This window comes from Ictalurus furcatus, chromosome 7 (assembly GCF_023375685.1).
Source record: "Ictalurus furcatus strain D&B chromosome 7, Billie_1.0, whole genome shotgun sequence".
In the NCBI taxonomy this organism is placed as follows: Eukaryota; Metazoa; Chordata; class Actinopteri; order Siluriformes; family Ictaluridae; genus Ictalurus; species Ictalurus furcatus.
In genome coordinates this window covers 7,850,525-7,874,893 of record NC_071261.1, presented here as the reverse complement: position 1 = coordinate 7,874,893, position 24,369 = coordinate 7,850,525, and the positions used below count along the sequence as shown (strand labels likewise).

Genomic DNA, 24,369 nt, shown 5'->3' with positions numbered 1-24,369 from the left:
TACACTCCTGCTATAGGTCCTGAGCAGCAGTGTCATTTACATTTACATTCATAAACGACTTACGTTTATCTCATTTATACAACTGAGCAGTTGAGGGTTAAGGGCCTTGCTCAAGGGCCCAACAGTGGCAACTTGGAAGTGCTAGGATTTTGAACCCCCCCCCCCCCCTTTTAATAAGTAGTCAAAGCTTGAGTTCAGGCAGGTTGCCAGATTGGACAGTTTTCTATCTAGTTTGGCCTGAATTTGTTTGGACTGTGCAGAGATAAAAAAAAAAACAAAAACAAAAAAAAAAACTGCTTTGGCATGTGGACAGAACTGAGCTCCTTTGTAAATATTGAAATTTCATTATTTGGTATAGTGTTTCCTGAATTGTTTTTACAATGTTAATAAATAATAAATGTTGGCATATTGATACAGTTATTGGAACACATGTTGCAGCTGAATATGAAATGTTTTCCATAGGTACAACAGTGTTTTGGAAAACCATTTTAGTATAGCCAAATACAGTTTTGCAACAGATTTTGCAATAAAATTTTTCTGTGAATGTGAAACTCTTGGTACTGTGACATAATCCTAACAGGACTACACCGTCTCTCTTAAAATTGGACTTATTTTAGCTCCATTGACTTCACAATTCAGATTCTTTTGCTGGCTTCGTGAAAATTTCTAAACATTTGGATGGATCCATAATACACTTCGGCCACGTTACCGATCCGTGGCTTTTCCATGCCATTTTATCTCAATACTTTTTACTGGCACAATTTTCACACCTTATGTAGGGATAGTTTGTTAGGTACCTTATTTTAGGTGAATCAGGCTTAGATTCGATTGCTGGAGTTCAGGTCATAGAAGGATGCAGGGAGAAAGCAACAGATGCCACGCTCGAGAAATAAGCCCTCAAAGCTGCTGAGTCCCCCCACCCCCCAAACACACACACACACACACACACACACACACACTAGAGTATGAGATGCGCTCAAGCTTTCGGTGTTGCCGGACAGACGCTCCATTTTTCTGGGGGGTTTTTTTCTTTCTTTTTTTTTGCATCTGTAATACAGCAAGAGGAACCAATGATCACCATACATAGGAAGCAAGTCTTGCTTTAGCATGCATATTTAAGAAATTGGTCATCTGTTCTAGAAAGGAAAGGATTAAAGGGGATCTCATGTACTTCCCTGGGTGAGATTGCAAACAGTTCACTTGTGCAGTAGTCGTGGAGCTACAAGCAACAAACAAGTGTAGTCGGTATGCCACCCAAGAAAAAGGTAAGATGCATTCCCTTTGAATATTGTTTGTGTGTGTGTGTGTGTGTGTGTGTGTGTGTGTGTGTGTGGGTGGGTGTGTGATGGGTGATGAGGTAGGCTATATTTGAAAGTGCCATCTGAGGAGAGGGCCATCTGTTGCATTCAGCCATAATCCATGTGAGCCCGAGTGTCTCCTCTTCACTGGATTTAGTTGCCATATACTCAGATTGAGACTATACTGTTAATTGTATTGTAAATTGATATTGCATAACCATTTCAATATCATTTCATATTTCTAGGGCTGCACAATATCATTCATTCATTCATCTTCAGTAACCACGTTATCGTGGTTAGGCTTGTGGTGGATCTGGAACACATCCAAGGAACACTGGGCAGAAATACCTCTAGGAATACACTGGATGCCAGTCTATTATAGGGCACTATGTACACACACATTCACACATTCATTCACACCTAGGAGCCAATATTGCATAGCCAATCCACATGTTTTTGAGAGGTGGAAGGAAACCAGAGAACCCGGAAGAAACCCAGACGGACATAGGGAGAGAAACTCTACACAAACAGTAACCCGAGCTAATAATTGAACCAGGGTCAATGAAACTGTGAGGGGCAGCACTAACTGCTGTGCAAACATGCCTCCAATTACCTTTGCACACCATTTGTAACTTCATAAACAATATATTTTGCAACCCTAGGTTATTTAATCTAGTTACTAAAAATACAACAGTTTTGCACTTATCTGGACATGATTATTGCAGGGTAAAGTAAACAATGCAAAAAAAACCAACAACAACAAAAACCAACCATCTGTTTCTTTAAAATAAAGAGGTCAGCTATTTTACTGTGCAATTTCATTTAGGAGATTTGTCTTTATAAACAACACAGCTATAACTATCAGCTGCATTTCTAAGCAGAACATTTGGTTGCCCTGTAAGACATCAGAAAGTCACTGAAAATACATGTTGTGCTATAATAAAGGATTTTAATTACATACACACTGTTGTTTTATACAAAGTAACAGGTTTATTCATACTTGAATGGGGGAGGGGTTCTCTCTTGCTCTGAAATGGTACATGTACCTCTATTTGCAGTCTTGTAAGGCTGCTTGACCAAGAGGATTTTGCATTTGTCTCTCCCTCTGTCTCTCTAAATCCTGGACTGACCTATGTGATCTTAATCTCCTTACAGAGAAGCAATCATGACTGACAACAGTAAGGCATAGATAGAGAACCTATCTAGCATTGTAGCTCAGACTGGTGTTTCTGTCATGCCACTCACTTTCATGTAATTTATCGTTCGTTCATCCATTCATTCATTCTTCCATAGTAACCACTTTATCCTGGTCAGGGTTGCAGTGGATCTTGATCCTGTCCTGGGGACACTGGATGTGATGCAGTCTTAGGGCTATTTTAGAGACATTCTCAGCAGCAGCGAGTGATTCCCATGAGAAGGAAGCTGCAAGCAGAAATAAAGCATCAGGACAGGCCAGGCAAGTCCAGCAGGCAGAAGGAGTCATGATCGGGCATCACCATGAGGCAGCAGGAGTACATATATACTGTAGCTTGGCAAAGGAATGTACATTGTGATTGAGTGTAAGCAGGGACTCCAGCAGGACTAGCTATGACAGCATAACTAATAGGGACAGAGGGAGAGCCAGACATTAACACAGACATGGGGGCACACTGGGACATAAACAAACCTGAGTGAATGTGTGTGGTGGTTCAGGGGCTAACACCATTAAAATATACCAGTTTACCAAAACTCTATACCCATTAAGTCCCAGAGCTTTACCTATGAGAAGAGTTACACTACTACTGAATAGCAGCAGTACTGTAATGTGTAACTGGAACAGTGATTTTAACATTTGACACTGGCACGATCAGACAATAAATGAATATGCAGGCAACCTGCCAGTGCTCAGTTAGTGACAGGCAGGAAATTAGTCTAAATTAGTTTGCTGAGGTGTTTTACATTAAGATGTATTGAGCTCCTGGTGGCAGGTAGCATTTTTCATGTGTGACGTATAAGATCAAACCCGAGCAGAATATCCCAGCACACAAACCTGTGAATACACTTTATACTTATGGAAATTATGAGAAATTCCTTTGACTTGATAACTGTCATTAGTCTGTGATTAAGTGTTAAATGAAGAAAAACTATCAAACAAATATACTTTCCCAACAGTGAGCCTCATTTATTAAACTGGATCTGAAACAGCCAAGTGGAGCAGGGTGGAACAGGCCTCTCTCCATACCTTGCATCATCAACGGATGTGGGCTTGCACAGAGGGAACTGTGTTATCATTCTCCTGGATGGGGAACAAAGGAGGCTGATCACCCAAAGAACACTCAAAGGGGGACATACCAGTGGTGGTGCTGGACTGGGACTTGTGGGCATACTCAAGCCAGGGTAGCTGGGAGCTCCAGGTTGAGGGGTGGTTGGCAGTGACACATCGAAGCGCGGCTTCCAACACCTGATTGGTCCATTCCACCTGATTGGTCCATTCCACCTGACCATTGATCTGGGGGTGGAACCCTGAGGTCAACTTTACAGTGGCACAGAGAGCATTACAGAATGACCTCCATACCTCAGATATAAACTGTGGTCCATGGTCAGAGATGATGTCCTGGGGAATTCCCTGCAGGCAGAAAACATGGCTGACCAAGAGATCTGCAGTTTCATGGGCTGTAGGAAGCATGGGTTGAGCCATTGCCTTGGAAAAGCAGTCTATGATGGTGAGGAAGGTAGTGTTAAGTTGTGATGGGGAAAGGCTGGTGACAAAGTCCAAGGCAATGTGGGACCAGGGGCAGCTGAGAACAGTCAAGGGATGAAGGAGGCAGGAAGGTGGGTGGTATGAAGCTTTACCTCTGGCACACACTGAGCAAGCAGTGACAAAGGCCTGGTGTTGGCAACCATGGTCAGCCACCAGTGTCACCTCAGCAGACCCAACATGCGGCTGGAACCAGGGTGACAGGAGAACTGGGAGGACCCCACTGGAGGACCTGGGAACACATAGTCTCAGGGACAAATGGGCAGCCTGGGGGGATGTTACCTGGGTTGGGTTGGGTGCATTGAGCCTCCTTGATCTGAGCTTCATTTTACCACATGACTGCCCCACCACTCACAAAGGAGGGAAGATGGTATCAGGGCTCGAGAGGGCTTCCACAAAGGCGAATTGATGGGAGAGGGAAAGTTGAGCTGTTGGATGGTTTGGATGTAGGCTAGGTTCCTAAGGTTGTTCCATACAATGAAGGGTTGTTCAGCCTCCTTGAGACAGTGTCTCCACCCTTCAAGTGCCAACTTGACCACTAGCAATTTGCAATTCACTATGATTTAGTTGTGATCAATGGGGGACAGCCAGCAGGACAAGAAGGCACACAGGTGCAGTTTCTGGTCTGGGGCTGTGCATTGGGACAGGACCACGCTTACTTCCGAGTCCGAGGCATCTACCTCCACTATAAACTGTCAAGAGGGATCAGGATGAATTAACATGAGGGTGGAGGTGAACAACTTTTTTAGCTTGGCAAAGGAGTGCTCCACTTCAGGGGTCCAGACAAAGTAAGTGTAGGTGGAGGTGAGCATGATAAATGGTGCTGTTATCTGGCTGTAATCCCTTATGAAGCAGTGGTAAAAGTTAACAAACCACAGGAACCATTGTAGATGCTTCAGGGTGGTGGGTCTGGGCCACTCGGCAATGACCCAGATCTTCTCAGGAACAGCCTTCACCCACTCACTCTCTATAATATACCACAGGAAGGTGACTGAGCGGGCATGGAATTGGCACTTCTTCACTTTAACAAACAGGCAGTTCTCTAACAGCTGCTGAAGGACCTGATGGATGTGGTGCATGTGCTCAGTTGAGGTGCAAGTAAAGATTAGAATGTCATCTAGGTACACAAAAATGAAGTGGTATAGGGAAACCCTGAGGAAATCATTCACCAGGGCCTGGAAAACTGCTGGGGCATTAGTAAGGCCAAAGAACATGACCAGATTCTCAAAGTGACCCAGGGCAGTGTTAAATGCTGTCTTCCACTTGTCCACCTAGCAGATCCTGAAAAGGTCCAATTCCGCAGGTCCAATTTGGTAAAAATGGTGGCCCTGTGAAGTGGCTCTAAGGCAGAGTTGAGGAGAGGAAGGGGTACTTATTTTTTTACTGTGGTGCTGTTCAAGCCCTGGTAATCAATGCAAAGGCAAAGGGAGTGGTCTTTCTTGGCCACAAAAAAGAAGTTGGCACCCAGGGGGGATGAGGAGGGTCAGATAATGCTGGCGGCAAGGGAGTCATTGATATACCGTTCCATGGCCTGTCTTTCCAGGTGGAACAGGTTATACAGATGGCAGGGTAACCCCAGGGAGCAGGTCTATGACACAGTCTTACAGGCAGTGAGGTGGTAAGGAGAGGGCCCATTCCTTGCTAAAGACCCAAAGAAGTGGATGTTCGGCTCACCAGCAGCCTCCTCTCTACTTGTGAGCCCTCCCTTTTAACCAGAGCAGGGAGGTAACCAAGAAATGGCCCAGTTGACTGCAATAAATGCAATCACCTGCCATTAAAATTAACTTCAGGCGCTAGTCCACAGAAACAAAGCTTTTTCGCATGACTTCCTGTTGCCCATGTTATGAGATGTGCATTAAATTTCATGCCATGGTCCACTGGATGGAATAGAATAAGTAGCATAGCCTTTTAGCATGGCTGAGCAGCTCATAGTGTTGTTAAATAATTAAGTACCGGTTTCTACAGTGCTTGGCATGACACTGAACAGCGGGAGGTGTGATGCTGGGCGAACAGATGCCTATGGAAAACATAGACAAAAAAAGCTCCTTTTCTTGACTGAGTTAATTGATAACAGTCCTTTCTGTGCTCCTCCTATATCATCATCTATTCCTCCTTAGTCTCATGTTAATATAGAATTAATTTACAGAAAATTAATTAAGACCGCAAGTAAAATATTACATTATTTATAACTAAATCAAAATTTGACAACAAACTCAGACTGGTAAGTCATAAATTATCATAACCAGGTAAACAAATTTTAATGTACCTACTAGTTTGCTAGCTAACAGCTGCAGAGTCCCTGGTTTGCTCCTGGATGTTGGTTACTGTCTGTGCAGAGTTTCTCTGCATGTTCTCCCTGTATCTTTATGGGTTTCCTCCCACCTCCCAAAAACATCCCAATATGTGAATTGGATACTCTAAATTGCTCCAAGGAATTACTATAATGTGAACATGTGTGTGTTTATGGTGCTCTGCGATGGACTGGTGTCCCCTCCAGGGTGTCTCTCATGCCCCTCTCATTGGTGGCTCTGGATCCAAGACCCTAACCAGGAGATAACAGTAACTGAAAATGAACGAATGAATGAATGGTATGCTTGATGCAGTGTATTTAAAGGGCACTGTTTGCTAAAAGGACTAGATTGTTGTCATATTAGTGAGTCTTTATTTGAGCATTTTTTTTTTTGTTTTTTTTGTTTGGTTTTTTTTGGAGAGGAAGCACTGAATAGAGCCCACATGTAATGCTTGCACATGGGGCCCACCGTGACAAAATTATGCCACATCCTTTTCAGACTACAGACTGTATATTATGTCATTTGGTCAGGGATCTGCATTGCTTCACCTAGAGTTATTACATAATCTCATGTCAACAAGGACATTATTTCTCTGTAGCTTCGCAAAATACATGGGCTGTAATCACTTGCAGCTGTTTTGTGTCCTCCCTAATTAGTCCCATTTCCTCTGTGTTTTCTTCCTTAGTTTTTGTCGTGTGTAGCCTGTTGTCACCTATCACATGTATATGTTTCTTGTCTCACGCTCATAGATCATGTTTAGTCTTCTTGTTCCCATGTTGTTTGTTTCCTGTGTGTTTTCTTTAATAAACTGCTTGCACTTGCATCCACCTCCTTTATCTGACACCTGACATTATTCCCAGTAATACATTTGTAATGGATTCCTGAAGGAGCATGCAAACATGTTGGGTAAAAAGGCATTGCTAATTTATTTGTGTTTAAGCCATTTTTTCCCAATTTGCAATTACTTCCTATTTCCTTCAACCCAGTTTTAAGGATGTACACAAAAATACACTACACAATTTCATGCTACTTAAATATACTGCTTCAGAAACTGACACCAATATACTTTTGAAATTATTCCAGCTATAACTTCGATCCTAATTCATTTGTGAAATGACAGTCATTGATGCCTCACTGCCTTATACACGCAGCAAAAAAAAGAAACGCCCCTTTTTCAGGAGAGTGTATTTTAAAGATAATTTTGTAAAATCCAAATAAGTTTTACAGATCTTCATTGGAAAGGGTTTAAACAATGTTTTTCATGCTTGTTCAATGAATCGTAAACAATTACTGCACATGCACCTGTGGAACAGTCCTTAAGATACGAACAATTTACAGGCGGAAGGTGATTAAGGTCACAGTTACAATAACATAGGACACTAAAGAGACCTTTCTACTGACTGTGAAAAACACCAGAAGAAAGATGCCTAGGGTTCCTGCTCACCTGCGTGAACATGCCATGCTGCAGGGAGGCATGAGTCCTTCCACATTTCTATTGGATTAAGGTCAGGACTTTGACTTGGCCATTCCAAAACATTAACTTTATTCTTCTTTAACCATTCTTTGGTAGAACGACTCATGTGTTTAAGCTCATTGTTTTGCTGCAAGACCAACTTTCTCTTCAGATTCAGTTAATTGACAGATGTCCTGACATTTTCCTTTAGAATTCACTGGTATAATTCAGAATTCAGTGTTCCGTCAAAGATGGAAAGTCATCCTGGGCCAGATGCAGCAAATCAGGTCCAAACCATGATACTACCACTACCATGTTTCACAGATGAGATAAGGTTCTTATGCTGGGATGCAGTGTTTTCCTTTCTCCAAACATAACGCTTCTCATTTAAACTAAAAATTGTATGTTGGTCTCATCCATGTGATGACAAATTTTGAATTTGCAACACTAAACTGAAACAGCATAGTACATAGTAAGTGACAAAGAAAACAGAAAACTCATGATATTGTATAAGTTATGTCAGCCGCTGGTTCTTTTTCCCAGTAAAATATTGGCCTGAAATCTAAATGAAATCCAGTCATGGTATTATGAAGAATGGAAATTGACATTATTTGATATCGTGGCGGTATGACACACACAGTTTTGATAATTATTCTAAATCATGACCTGTTTTCAATTGTGCCAATTTTTTTTTTGCCAGTGGCAAATGCATCATGATCACTTGGTACCAGACTGTTTTCTATAATTTTTATTTAATAGCATTGGTATATTTTTGCATTTTATGGTGAGTATGACTGACCTGAACATAAAGATTAGTATCAGCAAGCATGGTTGTTAAAGGCAAGAACCCTTTGTGCGGCGAATTGTGTGCATAGGAAGATTTTGGGTTCATGTCTTTTGCCTTTTTTCTGTCAGGGTTTGGCGGACCGTCAGGACTCAGGGACCACCGAGGAGAAGGAGAAGAATGCTCAGGTCCAGCTGGAGAAGGCCAAGGTACACTACATTTCTTACAATATAGGCAGTACAAACAAATGTACGTACTGCTTCAACTTACGCATTGTCCTGTGGACCCTTTTCATGCACTGCGTAAGAACGCAGACATAATAAATACATTGCAGTGATTTTGTAATGAGCAGTCTGGGGTGGGATGCAAGTTTGTAAACTCAGTGGATTATTTATTAAGGACATTCAAAATGTCAAAGTTCAAAGCATTGGTGAAAAAAACAAGAAGGCTGAGACATGTGAGACAGATCCATGATCGAAACAAAAGGGCAGGCACAATCTGGAAAACCAGAAAACACAATGGTTGGAAATAAGAATTAGAAACACACACTAATCCTTCCAGGGCTCCACCTAACCACTGCTATGCTGATCTACAAGTAAAAAGAGTTTGGAAGGTTCTAGCCAATTAACCCAAACAATAGGTTCTAGCCAATAAACCAAAACAATAGGTTCTAGCCAATTAACCCAAACAATAGGTTCTAGCCAATTAACCCAGTTCCTAGCCTCCTTGTGAATATGAGTCATGCTTTTGAGGGACTAATTAAATCACTCAACCAGTCTATCCCTCTGGGGATGGTAAACACTGCTGCAAATTGTCCAGTAATTAGAACACTCTGCATAGTGCGTGTGACACTACATGAAAGTGTTATCTTGTTCTGCCAGAATCTCTTTTGGGATTCCAGCTCTGTAGATTATTTAGGAGAGTGGTGCCCAGCTAGTTCAGTAGGTGGAGCATGACTCTCTTAATCTCAGGAGTTTGAGCCCTACGCTAGGCACCAAACCCAGTCACTGACATTGCACAAGCTGGTGCACTCTCAGTGCCAGTCCGGATAAAATGAAAAGGGTTGTGTCAGGGATGGCATCCGGCATAAAACCTGTGCCAAATCAAATAAGCGGATCATAAACCTGATTTCCATAATGGAGATGGATGATCCGCTGTGGTGACCCTTAACAGGAGCAGCCAAAAGAAGAAGATTATTTGGGAGCGTGTCTCTGCAACACTACATGCTGAGATATTCAATAGACGCACTTCTAGAACTAATAGTAAACACTAAAAGTAGTCCTCTTGTGCATTTCTATTCAGTGGCCCAATTCATATGAAGGGGGCCTTAATTGGGGTCATACAATGGCATTTTTGGGGTGGCTGGGAGTTAATTTACATAAATTCCATCTGTGTACATCACTGTGAATGCTTGCCAATAGAAGTGGGCCATAAGATGGTTCACTGATGTAAATAAGGATTATAAGGATGTCCCTAGCTGGACAAATAGACCATAGACATCAGTAACATTTTAGGGAAAAACCTAAAAAAACCTTGTTTGAAAAACCGTGTTTGCATTCATAACAGCTATGGCTGTATTTCACATGCACACCTTCTCAATCACAGCTGATGATGTGTTTCAGACGTGCCAGTGACATGAGTGGAAAAATATAATCCCAAATGTATATCAAATCATTTCTTTTCACTCTCTTGTCACCTGACATGACTTTTACTGAGGAGTCTACAGTCTGGGATAGAGAGAAATCGGCCCCAGCCTCACTTCTTTATACCTTCCTGTGTATTTTTCTTATAACCACTGGTGGTGCTGTTATGCATAGTTCCACATAAGTCAAAAATAGTCCAGGAAATTTGTTAACAGCAAATAATTTTAAAGGGGATGCCAAAATTTAAACCTTATATTGATGTCTTTTTATCTTTGAAACTTAGCCCCTTAGCCCCTCAAGCCTAATTATACTACCCACCCCTGCCAGTTCTCACAATTCATAACAGACATTTACATTTCTTAATCATTTTCATTTCTAATTTATCTTAATTTTTTTTTTTTACATCAATTTGACCTAAAAACAAGTGGGCTAGCAGAATATATATATATATATATATATATATATATATATATATATATATATATATATATATATATATATATATATATATATATAAAAAATTAGATGCATAATATGTAATATACTGTATAGCATTTCAGTTGTCTTGCCTGTTTCTTATTGGCAGTCTAAACCTGTTGCATTTGCTGTACGCACAAACTACACCTACACCCCTGCCGATGACGACAATGTTCCTATCCCAGGACAAGGAGTTGCCTTTGAGGCTAAAGACTTCCTGCATGTTAAAGAGGTGAGGGAGCACCTGCACTGCCCTATAAACCACCTACATTTTAGCAACATCAAAATTATTGTGTGTATACACGGTTTTACAGAAATTCAATAATGACTGGTGGATTGGGCGGCTGGTGAAAGAAGGTGGGGAAGTGGGTTTCATCCCCAGCCCAGTCAATCTGGAGACTATTCTCATTCGGAGAGAGGTGCAAGCCAGGAAGGCCGCCAAAGCTCTAGCCAAGTATATCACTCCTTCTTTACAAAGCAACCTATACACATATGTCCAGAAAATTTCAGACATTGCAGAAAACCTTTTACATAGCAGTGTAAAAAATTTTTAGACATGCCGAAGGTTTCTACAAATGATCATTTGACCTGCTTGTCACTTCAGCAAAGCAGCAAGCTCTGCCAAAGATGATATGAACTCGAAGAAAGTCACTCCTACTCCAACAGGTGAGCTCAGATGAATCAGTAGGTAAATTGAACTTGCTGAATACCTGCAGTGTTTTAGTCTCCTCCTTTATTTATTTATTTATTTATTTATTTATTTATTCCAATTAGGCTAGACCATACATGATTATGATGGATTCTGTCTAGCAGAATGTCTAACAATACTAATTCCATTAAAACTGTATACAATATTCATTTTGAGAAGTGAGTAAATGAGTTATAGTATTATATTTTCACGATTGCACTAAATGTAATCTATCTTGTCTAAATCTTACACCACAGTTCAGCAAGTGAAGAAGAAATCAGTAAGTATGCGGCTCTGATACTGTACCTCCAGAGTGACATACTGTATTTTCCAGAATTAACAAAGCTAATTCTCATTTCCTCATACTGATGTGCCTCCCTTGTATTCCCAACTATTAGCTTCACTCTGCCTGTCAATCAATGAACTGTCATCCTAAATAACTGCACTTATAGTTTAAATCATAACATCTAAAACACTTTTTATTTTTAAATGATTTTGGTAGGGGGAACAACTGGCAGCATATGACGTTGTGCCTTCCATGCGTCCTGTCGTGCTGATGGGGCCTTCACTCAAGGGTTACGAGGTGATTGAATCTCTTCTAATGTCAGACCCTTTGTTAGGCCCTGCATTTTGGGCTCATTTTTTATGACATTCATTTTTCTGGCACCCAAACGTGTAGCGAGGCACACATCACCAGATCACCAAACACTCTTGATTGACTTGACAGACGTAGCACTAGATACAGTAGCTTCAATGATGACGGGGCATAAAGTGAGGTATCAATGTGCACTAGCATGTCCGTTTAATGATACAGCACTTCCATGTGGTCAAGTTGTTGAACGTGCGAAACGATAAATAATACAAACGTGACTATGAAGTAATCTGAACAAATATTATGAAAAATAATGAAATATGAGCAGAAATAATTCTAAACACATAGATGAACTAATCTACTCACAGGCAGATGGAGCAAGATTAAAAGAGGTCTCGAATCATGGACTACATCCGAAATCACATACTGTGACAGTACCTACTTCGTTAGGTTCAGTACGTACTGCTTGGCCGTTGATACCATACAAACTGATCAGTATATGTGTGTAGTATGAATAAAATACGAAAATACTTTGTCATGTGACCTACAACTTCAAAAGAGCCAACATTTCGCCTTCCGCCATTTTGAATTCTACCTTATGTAAATCTCAATGTAAACTGCAATGGATCATTAAAGGATAAATAAAAAGATGACCATATGGGCTAATCAAATATTGGCCTTTAAAGGTGTAAACTATCTTTAAATAAAACCTTTAAGAAGTATTATGGTATTGAATTTGTCTTACACTGATGTTCAAGTATGTTGTACAAGGGTTATTTTACTGTATAAACAGGGATTACTGCACCCTCTGCTGTACAACTTGCATTTTGCAGTCTACTTTCTCAGGATTTAACGTGCCCCTATTATGCTACATAAACGTGCCTACTTTTGTTTTATAGGTCTCATACAATAGGTTCACATGCATTCAAGGTAAAAAAAAAACCCAAAAAACTTTAATTTTCTCATAATTTACATTGCAGTATCACCTCTTTTTCTCAGTGTCACAAACGACTCACTCAAGGATCCGTTAACTCTAAACTCCTCCTTTCAGAGAGCCTACTCTGTTGTGATTGGGCTACCGTTTACAGTGCGTGTCGGAAAGGAAATGCCCATTACCACATCTAAATTTCAGCTCAGTAATAATGTCGTTGGTTTTACCTTATCAATTTGAGCCCGAGTCTGGTAGCGAAACATCGGAAGATCGACCCGGACCATCAGCGCAAGCACGACGAGAACAGGAGGTTTCTCAGTGATAAGTTTGTATGTACTTTGACAATAATGTGAGTTAGCTGGTTAGCAGAGGCCTACAGCTGTGCAATGGCTGTACACGTATATACAACACAAAACTATGCATTTGGTACACGTACACATTGTTCACGAGCAGCCGATGAAGACCAGTGTCGGGGGTTTTTGTTACAAACCTACATAGGTTAGTACAGGAAGTAAAGTCTGGAATCACTAATGAATCGATTCAGCTGTTCAGAATCGGTTCCTTCTTTCGGGAGTCGATAACTCTATTTGTCATGCGCTTTGATGTTTGAAACTTTGCAGACTTTTTACATTTGCAAACAGCTCTATATACACACTACATGAAAGGTAATATCTGAAAAAGCATAATAGGTGCACTTTAACATGAACAGATTATGTGGTGATTAACAAAAAAATAAACAAATCTGCTGTGTCTTTTGCAGGTTACAGATATGATGCAGAAGGCCCTCTTTGATTTTTTAAAACACAGATTTGAAGGCAGGTATGTAGTTACTTCATGTTGGCAGAATACAGATTGTAATTATTTTGGTGTTCTTTTATTGTCTTAGTGTCAGTAAAGTTTGATCAGGTTTATAGTTATTCCATTGTCATCTGTTTATTTAATGCTGCTTAAAAAAGTTATCTTATATGGTATTATATTAAATACATATGGTGGGACATCTTTCTCTTTTTTTCCTTTGACAGAATAACCATCACTCGAGTGACAGCAGACATTGCTCTCGCTAAGCGGTCAATCCTAAACAACCCTAGCAAACATGCTATAATGGATCGCTCCAACACACGCTCTAGCCTTGGTGAGATACCTATGCCAAGTGTTCTGACTAAACAACACTACAGACGTTTATAGTATGTGTTTTGGGATTACATTGAATACGTTGTTTACTAAACAGTAGAAAGCACATATTTATTTTACTATGAGGTATGGACAGATGTGAAGTACCAACATTAATATAAGGGAATCTAAATGGATTCTCTCCACTCTATTCCATTCATTGCCTCAGATGCCGCTGGTATGTATTGCTCCCAAACCTATTCCTGTTTGGTTTTAGCATGATCACTAGCATGATCACAATATCACTATATTGTGGTTTTTTTCTGCATTAATATTACACATGCCTGTTTGTATTAATATCACAGCAATCGAATTATGAGTTGTCTTTATGAGTAATTATGAGGGGTTATATTAAAATAAATAGAAATAGAATATCCAATCTTTCTTTTCTTTTAATAGAGTCTGTGACAGTTAAGATAACCTTAAGGCTATTGTGTTTCAAGGGAACTCATCGTTCTTATTTTCATGGTTTGACTAGAAGGGGGTGTTTAAAACTCTCTTTAACTAGGGTATGCTGGTTTAATATAAAACATCTCTACCTGTGCCTGTAGCTCAGATCCAAGGGGAGATTGAGAGGATCTTTGAGCTTGCGCGTAGCTTGCAGCTGGTGGTTCTGGATGCAGACACTATAAACCACCCTCTCCAACTCAGCAAGACCTCCCTGGCCCCAATTCTCGTCTATGTCAAGATCTCCTCTCCCAAGGTTTAAGTTCACATTCACAGAGTAATTCTAGTTACTGTAGGTTTGTAACTTTGGTACTGTGAAATCCAGATAGCTGCCAGGAATCACCTGGATACCAAGAACTTCAACAAAGTCACAAAGTGATGCATCACACTGTGTTTGTAATAAAGTATAGCTGTCATAAAACCATATTTTCCTGGAACGTTCTCCGTGGGTTCTCGCCGTGTTTGTGCTGGTTGTGAATGACAAGGAATTCTGGTGTTTACCCAGGTCTCATAGAACCACAGTTACAGAATGTTCTATTTCACCACTTCTATCCTCCAAGGGCAATGAGAATTGCCTAGATAATGTATCTCAAAATATTATGATGAGCAGATACATCTTAGGAATAGCTGGATTGGTGTTTGGATATGCCTGCCACACTCATACCACTGGGATGATGTTAATCTTGCAGAACCTGAGCAAAGTGCATGGTGATACCCAGGTGGAGTGGCATGTCATGGTAGGGGCTATCCAGCCCATCTATAGGACTTGGTGATGATGTCGACCATCCAGTGAACCCCATGTGTCTTTCCTCTGGAACTGAGGATGGAACTGAGGTTGGAACTGGAACTGAGGTTGCCCTGAAGATCGGATCGCTATGGTTTAGTCTAAGAAGTACTGTAGATTATGTGCATGGCACAACACGGAATACTCTGCTCAACTTCATGGACTGCTGCAAAGTCAGTGGATTGATTTAAAATATATGGTGTTATGACCTTGGGCAGAAATACTGAATTCACCTACAAGGTCACCCCACAGTCATTTGGTCAACAACACATGCAAGGTGAGCTTATCACCAGAGCATGGAGTTCTCCCACTCTTTCTGCTGAAGTGATCACTAACAGAAATGTTAGATCCATCTTGCATAGTGTCATAAGGAGGTGTACAAGGAGGAGATCCCATGCTGAGCTCTTGTGAACTCAGAGAGATGCAATCCATGGTCTTGCTGTTGTCTAGCAGTCCCTGAAGGAAAGGTATTATTGCAGCTCATCCAATGCACTGGATCCAATCATTTCATTTGGAGGGACCAAACCTGCAGGCACAGGTGACCTGGCTGGTTGTGCCAAATCTATTTGTCCATTTGATCAGATCTGCTTGTGGAAGAGGTTTCCAATGATGATGTCTTAGAACCAGTAAGAAAAACTTACTGTTAGACCTATTAGACTGCCCTCAATTCCAGATAGTTGATGTGTTATAATGTCACCCCAGGGCGCATTGCACTGCTCCCCAGCCAGCAAAGGAAGCATCCTTAGTGACTATTTCTTGCCAATGGGGCATCACTCCGAAGCAGATTTTCCTTAGAAAATCCTGCATCTTTAGCACACTAAAGGTTGTGCCTCTTGCTGAGACAAGGACACATCTCAGTCTGAGCCAGACATCCAGCCTCAGATTTCAATATTAACAAAGATCCAGGCTAAACTGTGAATAGTCCACAGTATGGTGAGAGAAATCCACACAGCCATGCTAACAGTATGTAGCCACAGGCCTGCTATTTGCCCAGACAGTGGGGGATGAGGAATACTCAGAGGAGTGCACAGGGAGAATCTGATCTCTCTGAGCTCCAGTCTAGTGATGCGTGTTAGTGGACTCAAACGGACCTAGTGAACGGTGGACAATGCATGGTATAGTGAGTGAAAACAACTCATTCATGCTATCAGTGTTTAGTCACAGGTGTGATGGTGGTTTAGACAAAGGGACATGTGAAAAACTTTGAGTGGATAATGTTGGAGAGAATGGAGGGAAACTCCATTCAGCCCAAGTATTGCACATTAATTGAATTAAGGGAGTTTGGCAGCTCAGTTGTGAAATCACAAGCCAACTCAAGACTAGATCCATGTAGGAAAGAGCTCATAATGTGTGTGTTCATACATACATTCACCGGGTGCACGGTGGCTTAGTGGTTAGCACGTCCGCCTCACTCGGGGTTCGAGTCCCGCTGGGGCCATATGTGTGTGGAGTTTGCATGTTCTCCCATGTTCTCCCCATGGGGAAAACCCCATGCAGCGTAGGGTTCCTCCGGTTTCCTCCCCCAGTCCAAAGTCATGCATGGTAGGCTGATTGGCATGTCCAAAGTGTCCGTAGTGTATGAATGGGTGTGTGAGTGTGTATGTGAGTGTGCCCTGCGATGGACTGGCACCATGGTGTACCCCGCCTTGTGCCCGATGCTCCCTGGGATAGGCTCCAGGTTCCCCATGACCCTGAAAAGGAGTAAGCGGTAGAAGATGGATGGATATACATTCACCAGGGCAGAATAGATGAGAGGGGACTATTGGCAGCTTTGGAAGATGGATTACTTGTTGCTCCAGAACTGGCTAAGTACATAGATCCATATGGTGTTCATGTAGTCTAATTGTTTTTAATTGCAAATATTGTGTTCTACATCACTATCTGGCCTTGATACAGGTCTCAGAGCTCAGGATATTCTCACTGCCTCTGGTGCGTTTGAGGGGTGAAATAGAACAAGAGCTACAGTAATAGACCACAATCCACTAACTGAAAACTTTTACAGTATATCTCTATTTTCTATCACCTATTTCCTGTTCATTTGTCCCTTCTTTTATTTGATGCTTCAGGTTCTCACCAGGTTGATAAAGACCAGGGGAAAGTCCCAAACTAAACATCTCAATGTTCAGATGGTGGCCGCAGATAAACTCGCCCAGTGTCCCAATGTAAGTTTGCCTTCGTGCTCATTTTATTGTAGGACCAGACCCCTGGTCTTGTATTAGAAGTAATACATACAGATTTTTTTTTTTTTTTTTTAACTTTAATTATAGCATCTTATTTGGCCATTCCAGACCTTCATCAAATGTCTTGACTTTTTCATTGGGTGATGTTTTTAAGTGCTTTGAATTGTCTGGTGACAAAATGTTTATATTGGTTCAACCTTACTATATGCTCTGCTATGGTTGCTAATTTGTAAAAGTAATTTGTAAAAACAAATTTTTTAAAAAGCACATCTTCTTTATCTGTGTGTTATTAACATTACAGACGACTTGCTAAATCTTTTATATTTCTTGACAAATTAAACATTGCATTTAGAAATACAAGTAGAATGTCCTCTTTCACCTGAGTCTTACCTGAGGGCTTAATCAGAGACTAGTTTCATGGGATAATAAAGACAATGTTATTTTTAAATGTCAGAGATGTACTTTTCTTTGTTTCGCTATGCACAACTAATAAATTAAGATACTAAATGAACACAACATATAGTTTAATTGACGTTTTTAATGTTTTGTTTTAGTATAATGATTTAATGTTGACTTTGCATTATAGAATTGTGTATTTTTAATGTTTACTGTTTACTTTATCTTTTTTTTTTTTTTCAGTACAAGGTACCTATGCTACAGATACAGTGGACAAATATTGAATGAATTCCTGCAAGTTTAATTCTCACCCTCACATTTCTCCTTGCTTCTTCATCCTTTAGGAGGTCTTTGATGTAATCTTAGATGAGAACCAGCTGTCAGATGCCTGTGAGCACATAGCTGAATACCTGGAGTCTTACTGGAGAGCCACTCACCCCCCAGACGTGGAAACAGCCAAGCCTGCAGTGGAGCCCACAGAGAGTACACTTCCCTGCAGCCCCACACCTGCTAAGGTAGATATGCATGCACAATGGCAGTGGAGGGTCTATTCAGTTTTCGCTTCCATTTTTCAGTTAAATACAGTGGTTGAGAAGATATAAAATAAAAAAAGAAGATATATAAAATACAGTGGTTGAGAACACTTTTACCATTGTGTGTGCTGTCATTTGTAACTCTTTTTCTTTCCATCAATTAAAACTATTTAAAGAAGACAGATATGAGGTAGAAGAAACTCTGGTAAGTGATATGGCATATGCTGGATTTCAATAGATTATAAGAGAGAGTATAAAAGTTGGTGTCTTAGGAAGTAGTCTTAGTCTTTAGTTGGATGTTCTATTAAACAACAGTAGATTAACTTAGTTTGAATAGTGCTATATAGAGTTTCATCTTCCCCGATATTAAGGACAATAACACTTTTTAAACCACCCAGAATATACTCTTTTTAATTTGTATGCATTACCCTGACAAAAATAAATACAAGATAATGGATGAATGGCTTTAAATCTGTATGCCAGATCGGTATGCCTATAGCTATTTCCTGTGAGCTTTCCAGACCAGGACTCTCTTTAAGAAGAAGCGTCTTAAGGCATCTTAGAAGCCTCTGTTTTAAAACGATCTGATCACTTTTCTGTAACCTGCTACAAATGACAATAAATAAATAACAAATACATACTACAGTATTAACTGTATGATGGGATGACATGCCTCCATCATCTAAATGGATACTCAAAGAAGACTTTAAAATATGCATCATACCTGGACATGTCAAAATCATCATGGGATACTGCTTATGAGTGTTATGAATCCTAATTAGCAATACTTTTTTGTGGATAGTCTAATTTAGAAATGTCATCAACCAGCTTAACAACCGATTCATGCCCAATGATGTTTATTTCCCTTTCAACAACATGTCAGATTATGTATCATTAGAGTCCTCAGAATAAGCCCTCTGCATACAAGAGACTGTTATTTGGTTTGGGAAAGCTACACTTAATAATAAAAAAATGAAACTGTGAAATAAAAAATCTGTATAAGCTAAGAATGTCAAGCTAATTTTGATAAAAATGATCTTGATCAGTCTAGATAGAACATTAGATAAAATGTTTTGAAGGGTGCAATGTTGGAGTATTCATTTACCTTCATTATTTTAATCTCTGACATTAGGATGAATCGAAAAGCAGGAGGGCAGTGGCTACTAAGAGGAAGGGATCTCTGGAGAACCAACTGGAGCATCCCAGGAATGAGGAGCAGAAAGAGGATGAAAAAGAGGAAGTGAGGGAGGAAGAGGCAGCTGAGGAGGAGCGCCTCCTGAAGAGTGAGCCAAAGAGACCCCAACATAGCCACCACCACCACCGTCACCGTCACCATCACTGCCGGACCAGCACAGACCACACCGAACAGCACAACCACCACCCTGCCCACTTACAAAACATGGACATAGATAATGTGGCAGGTAAGCACTCCGAGCCTCAGAGCCATCGTTTGCTGCTAGATGAAGAAGGATTGGACCAAACAGAGGCACACCCAACCCAGATTACAATCCATAAAGACCAAAACCACCACCACCATCACCACCACCATCATCATCACCGCAAGAGCACGGACAATCACAATGAATGTGGACAGGACTATAAACTGAAGCACAATCAGCGCAACAGGCAGCATAGTCATCACAGACAGCTACGCCCTTCTAATGAACATACGCTGCCTTTACACCACTATGTATCATCTGAACATGAACAGCACTACAGCCTTGAACACAAATACCACTACCGTGGCCGAGAGCGAGACAGAGACAGGAACAAGGAGAGGGACAACGACAGACATGATGAGGCTGGAAACTGGAGCAGAGATATGTACATTCATCACTGACTGATTTGCAGTGTGCTGATGCTGCTATGTGAAACCTAGGTGTAATGTTAATACTTGTACCGTTCAAAGGTCTCACCAAGAGCATGCACAACTACTGTATAGGCTTAGAATGTAGGTGCAAATGCAGGTTACCTAATTATTATTCAAATGTACTGTATTTTTAAAACATATATTACAGCTGATTCATCTCAATATTTTACAATCTATTTAATTTTTATTTTTTTTTACCAGAATAGTTTAACATTAAATATTGCTAAGGACAGTGCTTTGCAAGAACAACCAGTAAAGAACAAAGCATCTTTTCAGTTATATCTACCTGGCATTTCCATTTAGCCAGTTTACAGAAGTATGCTGTTTCTACTGTCTAATAGGAGCATAATCTTACACAACACATGTGAAATAACAAAATTAGACTAGTTTTTGCTTCCACAGTCTGCCTTAAGAAACTTCTGAGAAACCCTTTTTTTTCTACCTATATTTTAACATAAGCTCTTTTTTTCTGGCTATTTGTATTTATTTTCCACAATATGGCTTCTCAATGATCAAATCATCACGGTTCAAACCCTTTTCTGACAATTAAAGAAAAGAAGAAAAGACAAAATAATGCAGTCATTTTTCACAAATTCATTATGACTATGAGTATTCATGTGGAAATGTCTTTATACATGTGCCACACCGCAACATTTCCAACATTTAAAGAAAAATGGTGTAAAAATGTTTTAATTTACACATCAACCTTATCAACAGTGTTGACTATTATTTTGACTGTATACTGTATTGTGTGTGTGTGTGTGTGTGTGTGTGTGTGTGTGTGTGTGTATATATATATATATATATATATATATATATATATGTATATATATATATATAAGCAAAATAATAGTCAACACTGTTGATATATGTGTATAAATATACTAACGTACTAAAAAGATTACTCCAATAAATAATTTATATAAACTGCTGTAAATGTTGCTGGTGTAGCTTTATCTTTTATAAAACTTGCCCATATATGCAACAGCCTGACATGCTAACCAACACTTTTTTACTGGCAGGCTAATCATGCTAGCTTGAATCTAAAAAGTGTCTCAGAGGAGATTGATGGGACTTTTGGCACAGTACACCTATTGGCATTACAGTATGGACTTTGTTTGCTTTCTCTCTCCACTTCTTCTCACTTACATGTCTTTCATTCTTTCACCTTTAGTCTTTCAATCAGTCATTCTCAGCCCTTCGAGCTTGCTGAGGCTAATCATATAGCAGTAAAATTTTTTTTGATCATTTCAATAAATACGGTGCCATTGCATACTTTGCAATTTCTGTATGCATGCATCATAATATTGCACTTTTTTTTTTCTTCACCAACCTGTCTTTGATACTGTTGTAAGTGTTTTAACCATTGCTATATTTTTTCTAGAAATTTATTTTACAATGTTGGAAAAATCATAAACAAGGACAGTAGCTCTTAATTTTGCCCTGGAATTCCTCTATTTATTTATTTATTTATTTATTTATTTGAAAGATTTTACATTTATATTGATTTCTGATAATGATTGAAGTATTTGCACACTTTCAATTTTGTCCCAGGGCATGTCCTTTACTCCCCTGACACAGATGACAAAAGTTGTTTATTTTTTCTTTGCCTTAATATAGTAGTATTTTTTATTCTCAGATTTTAAAAGGCCATTCTCAAGATCTATTAAAGGTGACCTTAACACAAACTTAACATATGATCATTAGCCTATAACATAATGTTAGCACACAGTATAGTTCCATAGCCTCGGTTAGTGCGTTCCCCTTTAACTCCGGTTTATTTAACTGTTTTTACAGTCATCCCAGTTTTCTAATTCATCTCAAATTGTACAACATTTTTGACACAACTTGAAGCACTGTTCTTTACATTGGTCTTATCAGGCTTAGAAAATATAATTACTCTATGCATATATTTGTGATTATTTCTATGCATTTGTGCATACAGGTGCATCTCAAAAAATTTTAATATCGTGTAAAAGTTCTTTTTTCTCCGTAATTTATATTGTAGATTCATTACACATAAAGTGAAATATTTCAAGGCTGTTTTTGTTTTAATCTCAATGATTACCACGTACAGCTCATGGAAATCAAAAATCCAGTATCTCAAAATATCCGAATAAAGAATTTATAATACAGAAATGTCGATCTGAGAAGAGCTCTAATCAGCTAATTAACTCAAAACACCTGCAAAGGTTTCCTGAGGCTTTAATCTCTCATTCTGGTTCAGTACACAACCACAATCACGGGGAAGATGAAAGTAAATGTTGCATTTCATTTGGAAATCAAGGTCCCAGAGTCTGAAGGAAGAGTGGAGAGGAACAGAATCCAAATCCAGTGTAAAGTTTCCACAGTCAGTGATGATTTGGGTTGCCATGTCATCTGCTGGTGTTGGTCCAGTGTGTTTTCTCAAGTCGAGAGTCGATGCAGCGTTCATCTTCATGCACTTCATGCTTCCATCTGCTGACGAGCTTTATGGAGATGCTGATTTCCTTTTCCAGCAGGACTCTGCACCTGCCCACAGTGCCAAAACTACTAGTAACTGGTTTGTGACCTTGGTGTTACTGTGCTTGATTGTCTATCCGACTCTCATGACCCGAACCCCATAGAGAATCTACGAGAGACACCAGACCCAACAATACAGACGAACTGAAGACTGCTATCAAAGCAACCTGGGCTTCCAGAACACCTCAGCAGTGCCACAGGCTGATTGCCTCCATGCCACGCCACATTGATACTTTTGCACAGTAATTAATGCAAAAGGATTAAAGCCCCGACCGAGTATCACTGCATAAATGAACATACTTTTCAGAAGTTCAACATTTCTGTATTATAAATTCTTTATTCTAATATTTTAAGATACTGGATTTTTGATTTCCGTGAGCTGTAAGCCGTAATCATTGAGATTAAAACAGAAAAAAAGACTTGAAATATTTCACTTTATGTGTAATGAATCTAGAATATATGAACGTTCCACTATTTAAATTCAATTATGGGGAAAATTTACTTTTCCACGATATTCAACATTTTTAATTCTTTTTTTTATTTTTATTAATGCCTTGGTAGATACTCTTTATATCTACATATTATATATATATATATATATATATATATATATATATATATATATATATATACACACACACACACACACACACACACATTCTACAGTTCACTGTCATGCTTTATTAACTTCTTCTGCATTTTTTTTCTTTCCAGAATTAAGTTCCACCTTTGACAGTTGGGAATGTTGTTTAGATATACTGACAATTCTGCACTTAATCATACACTGGATACTGCTCAAAGGGAATCTCATCACTGCTATCTGCTGCACCACTTACATGATTATTCAAATTTATTGAGATGTCCAGCTCAAACAATAAACAGTAGTACTTAGTAGTACATATAGAGAAGTGTCCACGTGGGACAAATGAAGGGTGCACTGTTCAATAAAAATTGCAATATTTTTTCTATGCAAAACCAACCCACCTTCACTCACTGACTCCTAATGAAGCTGTGTGTCCCAGGTGAACATAAAACAACATATTTAAAGCCTGTTGTCCGATGAACCTTAATCTTTGAATTAAAGCACACTTAAATCTGCCATAGGTTTGCAATGAAGCTTTGGACTGTGATATCACAGTGAGATATTTGATCATTTGATTTGTTAAAATAGTGAAATTCACCAAGACTTAATAATAATATAGACACATTTCTACATTTAACATAGAAACATTTCATTGCTGCATTTAAATGATATTTTACAGGAGGCCGGGGTTCCCATGTAGTTTTAAAGCAATTGCCTGTGGATGTTGATACTTCTAGACTCTGGGGTAAAAAAAGCTTGATGCATTGACCCATGGTACAAACCATACTACATTATGTGCTACCCCTTTCTTGACATGCAGAATTGTTCAAAGTCTAAAAAAATCTATCTTCATAGCTTGCAATGAAGAGTCTGTCTATCTGGAGCCTATCATGAAAGATGTGTGGGGGACATGTTGGCTTAGTGGTTAGCACGTTTGCCTCGCACCTCTGGGGGTGGTTGGAATCCTGCCTCCATCTTGTGTGCGCAGAGAACAAAGCGACAATCAAAAC

General features: G+C 39.7%; 1 protein-coding gene across 1 annotated transcript; it reads left to right on the top strand.

Annotated features, from left to right (window-relative positions):
* Positions 1-786: 786 nt before the first annotated feature.
* Positions 787-20,806, top strand: cacnb2b (calcium channel, voltage-dependent, beta 2b). The gene is made up of 14 exons (XM_053628148.1): positions 787-1,265; positions 8,695-8,772; positions 10,793-10,915; positions 10,998-11,137; positions 11,288-11,349; positions 11,629-11,651; positions 11,874-11,954; positions 13,655-13,713; positions 13,917-14,026; positions 14,234-14,242; positions 14,616-14,767; positions 17,362-17,457; positions 18,216-18,386; positions 19,537-20,806. Exons 1-14 carry the CDS (start codon positions 1,248-1,250, stop codon positions 20,242-20,244), a joined length of 1,830 nt encoding a protein of 609 aa, XP_053484123.1. The 5' UTR covers positions 787-1,247; the 3' UTR covers positions 20,245-20,806.
* Positions 20,807-24,369: the final 3,563 nt, after the last annotated feature.